Source organism: Pundamilia nyererei, unplaced genomic scaffold, assembly GCF_000239375.1.
Source record: "Pundamilia nyererei isolate P.nyererei 1_Seehausen unplaced genomic scaffold, PunNye1.0 scaffold00048, whole genome shotgun sequence".
Taxonomy (NCBI): domain Eukaryota; kingdom Metazoa; phylum Chordata; class Actinopteri; order Cichliformes; family Cichlidae; genus Pundamilia; species Pundamilia nyererei.
The window spans coordinates 849,318-854,900 of record NW_005187449.1 but is presented as its reverse complement, the minus strand read 5'-3'; the positions used below and the strand labels follow the sequence as shown (position 1 = coordinate 854,900).

The following is a 5,583-nucleotide window of genomic DNA, read 5'->3' as shown; positions in this document are numbered from 1 at the left end:
ATCTTTTATAGTCTCACATAGAGTGTTTTTAAATGTTTGTTTCTCTCATTTGTACAATCACTGGCAGCAGTCTTTGGTAATAAACTGGGCTTGTAGATATGAATATGCAGTCAAAAAACTGCACTTTGTTTACCTCCAACGTTATACATGGCTTTGTGCTGCCATAAAATATCAGATCTATTTAATCTAATATTTATTACTTTTACATGACAAAAATATTTCTCTGTTCTGTGCAGTTTAGAAATGATGCTCGATGGTGACCTCCATGATGTCAAAGTCCTCTGTCAGTTTCTGCTCAGGGTGGGGGTGTGGCGCTGTTGCTATGGAGACAAAGAGTTCAGTCATAATGAGGTAATAATAAGTGAGAAAAACAATCAGAATTTAAGGGGACCTATTTCCACATCTGTATTTTTCTTCTAAGGCCCTTCTAAAGTTGCTTTGCATGATTTACACTTCAAAGTAATCAACACAGCTTCACCTGTGCTCAATTTGTCTTACTTACACCTGAGAATTGATTGATAGATCAGATTGTCTTTGTTCTTACAGTATCTCGGATTTCGAGGCTCTCCCGACATTCCCAGTGTGTTAGCTAGTTTCAGTGTTTCCATGTATGATCCCATGCTTGTTTCTCAGTTTGTTTTCTTTATACTATATACTATGCAGACTGCCTATCTGTGCCAAACTGCCTACAATTTTTAAATAAAGATTTAGATTTTGGATTTTTTTAACAGGTCTTCTCTGTCCTGTGTTTGTGTCCTCTCTTCATTAATTGTTCTAACTTTGGCCGTTTCAGGCCTCTAATAGTCTTTATATATGGCAAAGTCCACCACCGTAGCTGCATGCATACAATTATGACAGAAAATAAACAAAAACACAACAGATCCCCTTTAATAGATTGATCATCTGACAGTGAAAGTTACCTGTGGGTCTTTGTCGATATAAAGACACCATTAGGACAGTTGTGATGACATATGGACAGAACACCACCAGGTGGCAGACCACTCTCAAGACAAGTGGTCGGTGAATGGAGACAGCTGGTGGAGCTGAATCAGTAGGCAGAGCTGTGGCAGAAGGAGACGCCATGGCAGTGGATTGGATCGGTGTGGTCATTGGGGTTGAGACAGAAAGCAAAGTTGAGGCAGAAGACAGGGTTGATGTAGAGGGTGGGGATAATGTGGAAGGCGGGGCTGTAGTTGTAGGTTTACCTGTAAAGAGAATGGCACTGTTCAGGTGATTCATGGATGAAATCTAAGATGGTAGTCTTAGATGGACGCAACTTTCAGATCTCGTCTGAAAAGTGACGCTTCAGATCTCGTCTGAAAAGTGACGCTTTTCCGTTGGCCCCCGGGGGGCACTTCTTTTGTTGGGAAAAAAAACCTTTGGATGGTGTAGAGGTCTATGGGAAACTCAGCTTCCTCACTCTGCGACCTCACTAAGTACCTTCCTGATTACTTTATTGGGTAGTTTCAGGTTAAACAGAACACATAAGAAGTCTTTAGCCAATTAAAGTCTTTGGTTGGATCCGACCTGCAGGTTTGAAAACATCGAAGTGGTGATAGCTAAAAAGCCTGAGGTCTCATATTGGGACTTCACTGACTAATGGGTGACCTCATGCTATCTATGTCCATCTATGGATGAAATAAATGTTGATCATACTGAAAATTACCTGTGACAGTGATCCAGCTGGGTGGAGACTCCCCATGTTGACTGATGTGACATTTGTAGAGGCCTTCGTCAGACAGGGAAACATGAGGAATGGTCATGTGACCTGTCGACTCAGTCCTGATGACGGAGCCATCTTTATAGAAAACAGCTGAGAGGTTTGAATGTGGGGGCTTTGATTTACAGAGCAGCGTGATGCTGTCTCCCTCCATCACAGGAAGCACAGGACTCTGCAGGATCACTCGGCCACCTCCACACAGACACAAACTACAGCATTTCATCCACTGACACACAGCTTCACCAACACTAACTACACACAATATTCTTACCAGTCACAGTGATGTTGACGGTGTTACTGCTTATTCCCTCTCCGCACTCACACCAGTAAACACCACTGTCCCTTCTGAAGATGTAGGTGATGGTACAACACGAACCGACTTGTTTTCCCCACCCATCTCCACACCGACTCCTTTGTCGTTTGGGCGTGTTCCTCCTCACAGTCCATCCAGCAGGGCAGTCCTTAGCCTCACAGCTCAGAGACAAAAAGTCACCTTCAAACAGCTGAGAGCTGCTGGGGCTCACAGTCAGACGAGCTGTGGGGAAGATATGGATTATGCACATTTACAAAACCCTGAGGCAGCCATCAGATTGTCTCTGAGAATTACAGTGAAACAATTAATGCACACAGAACCATCCACAAACACCAACATTTAAGTATGGAAGGTGGTTTTTAAGGGCAGTAGTTGTTTGGGATCACTCCCATTTATCCAGGTTTATCTAGGGTATGGTTAAACTCCATGCAACCACAGTTATTCAGGATTAGATTACATTAGGTTAGACTGGAATTTCTTATATCCCCTGGGTCTTGGAATCTCATCATATGAGATAAAACATACAAACGCTCATTCACAATTTCATCTGTCAGTTTGATTGATAAAAGCACTTAAGATATTTTGTGCCTATTTAACTAATAATTTGGTAACCTGTAGCTTTTCCTGAGGACATCAGTTTATAATCTTCATTAAGGATACCCATCAGTCTCTTCAAATATCTCCTGGAGGAAGTATGCCAATTATCTTTGAATTTGAGATCTGAAGTTGTCAGAATGATTACCAAAACATGTAGTAAAGCTATAATGAATAATAGGTTTGTCATAGAGTAGTGCAGCCCTTAGTTTCACAGTTGAAACCTGAGGACATTGTGGGGCTTTTTATAGTCTTTGTGACTCGGGTGATTGCAGTTAATTGCAGAAGATTCATAGTGCAGAGTGATTGTTGCTAAAGGTTAAAAAAGAAATCCACACCAAATGGAATGTCAGTGAAGTGGAATCCTTCAGAACGGAGAAATGAAACCGCCAAATGCTGCAGTTCCTTTAATGTCCACCTGAGACTGGCTCCAAAAGTGGGCCAGTCACATGTTAAAATGTTCAACTTTAAAGCAGAAATAAACACATTAATTGAATTGAATTGAATTGATATACCTTTATTAGTCCCACAAGGGGAAATTTCATAAGGCTGCCGACCTATTGCACGCAATGGCTGCGCCATCTTACCCTCCGACTATGCATACATTACACAAAACATCACATGGGGAAGACAGGTCAGAGAGGTATAACAATGGAAAATGCACCACATGAGAAAAGATAAGGAGAAAAAAATAACTCCCCCCAGACTGAGCTCCAACAGGGAGATCAGTTTGAGAACAGAAAAAAACACCTCTGCACATAGCACATGAAAAAACTTTTAATACACCAAAGAAACACATGAAAAGCAACAGGGGTGGGTAAAGGGTGCAGCATCGGAAGGGAATAAGCGTCGAAGGCGTTTGGAAAGGGAGGGGGGATGAGTGTGTGCATATCAGTGTATATGTCTGTGCGTGTCCATAGTTCAGCTGAGACAGTGTCCTTCGCCCTGCTAGGCTAAGTAAACAGTCTTCCAGCCAACCCAGGTGGCCTTGCATGGAATGGGAAGGAACAGTCTAAACACAGTTGTTATCAGGGTGTTTTTGTTCAGCTCCTGCCTTGAGACCGCAGCTGGCGCCAAAGTGGTATCCGCATGAAGTGATGGCGCTTTTTACTTTAGTGTGAACAGCTCATGTGAATTTCAAAGCAGTTCTACAGTCCAACACTGGTCTCTCAATCTCCCGTTGGAGAGCCGCGAGCTTCGCCATACTTGTGTTCTGTGATGTTGTCATTTCATGTACTCAAGGAGCCGATTCTGAGAACTCACGGCAGTGTGCCTCCCCCGAGATGTCATCCAATTTGCGCCCAGAGATGTTATTCCGAGCTAGCCCTTCCGAGATGTATCCAGTCTGCAGTCAGAGATCTTATTCTGAGTATTCACAGCAGCCGTAGCTTCTCCAAGATCTTATCCGTGCTGCACTCAATGAGCCCATTTTGAGAAACTCACGCCTCTCCCATCATTCCAATTCCAGCGGGCAGCCTTGTGGGGGTTTGAACAGCCGGTTCCGCTTTCTTAATTCTTCAATAAGTCAGGGCCAAGTCAGCTCCAATCCGCCAGAACCCTGTTATCATGATTCCGAATAGGTAGATGTCTTCAGCATTCAAGCTCACCCAAGCTCAAACTTCTCGTTGAGAGAGGGGTGTCAATTGCATTCAGGGACCAGTTGATCCAATCCATAATTTCTCTTTTAGGTTTTAGAGAACAGACTGTGAGAGAGTGTTCCAGGGAAAAGTAATACAAAAAACACGAGACTAGACAAGGACATAAGAGGCTAAGCAGGGAAGCTAAGGGAGAGGAGGAGGAGGAGAGGAGAAAAGTGCGACCGCCTTCGTCAAGAGCAAGAGCAGAAAAACAAATGTTAACAGCCTGCTACAAAACAATGTTTGGGTTTTTTGGGTAGTTTCCCTTGTTTTCATAACATAAATTCTTTTATTTAACTAATCCACTTGGATTTTGTTGAGGATTGGCCAGGTGTGGCACGTTAGACGGATAGTTGGATGGTGATATCGGCTGCTATAGATGCCAAAGTCTGTACAGCTTTACCTCAGTTAATCAAAGTCACTCAACTGAACCTCTGAAGCATGATTGAGCTGCTGGCTCTATTTGAAGCATTTCAATTCGAGCCTCCTGTGTGGTGCAGACCGTTGTTTTTCAGTTTTAATAACTGAAGTTGTAGGAATTGGATTGGTATGTTACTTAGTATCGATTAAAACACAAGTGTCTTTGCAGTGTATCCAGTTTGTGAATGCGGGTTTCTAACCAAGCATGTTAGCATTCATTTATCACTCAATTGTCAAGTCTAAATATGTTCACTTTTTATTTGGAATGGAAAGTTTATATATAGTTTGTGGTGATGGTGAGCAGCAGGTTAGGTCAAGATTCAAGGCGCAGAGCACACCATCTACACAGGATGTTTTCTGAGATGAGAGATGCCCAGTTTACTTATCTAAATGCTTCAAAATCAGGAAACAGTGTCTGTCATCAAGCTGAACAGGATGTTGTGGGTAAGTGAGCAACAGTTGTTGCAGAAGGTGCAATAGTGGTCACCTTTCTTTCTGCAGGTCGAAAAAGGTTATGTGAATTCTCTTTTCTTGTTGTTATGGAGTCAGTCTGCCAGTCCGTTTATGCAGACATTGTTAAGAAGGCTCTGAAATGCAGGAAAAAAAAATAAAATGAGGCAGAATTTCAGAGCCCTCTTAACTAGAAAATATTGATAGTATAAAAGGTAAAATGTTGCAGAGCTTTAATTATTTTACTACTGAATGACCCACGTTCACATCTAATGTGACCTTTTTTGTCAAGACTAATCACTGCTGATGAAAGCTGGGTCTCCAACCACAACCCACCGACCGAACAGTAGCTATAAGTTTAAGTTTGCAGTCGAAGTCTGAAGTTGACGAGTGTGACTCTTTTTTTTCAACATTCACGAGGTTGTGTATTATAAACTCGGGTCATATCA

The 5,583-nt window shown here is 42.4% G+C and overlaps 1 protein-coding gene across 3 annotated transcripts in view; it reads right to left on the bottom strand.

The window, feature by feature from the left end:
* Positions 1-18: 18 nt before the first annotated feature.
* The window catches only part of LOC102214702 (Fc receptor-like protein 5), a 7,077-nt gene continuing 1,512 nt past the window's right edge, over positions 19-5,583 (bottom strand). Inside the window, exons 3-6 of one of the 3 annotated variants that reach the window (XM_013910771.1) lie at positions 1,992-2,255; positions 1,667-1,912; positions 921-1,205; positions 19-320 (exon numbers count right to left, since the gene is read on the bottom strand). In XM_013910771.1, the coding sequence (XP_013766225.1) occupies positions 238-320; positions 921-1,205; positions 1,667-1,912; positions 1,992-2,255 (878 nt within the window). In that variant the 3' untranslated portion in view covers positions 19-237. The remainder of the gene's footprint in view (positions 321-920; positions 1,206-1,666; positions 1,913-1,991; positions 2,256-5,583) is intronic. The other 2 variants (XM_005732722.2, XM_013910772.1) reach the window with 2 other exon arrangements.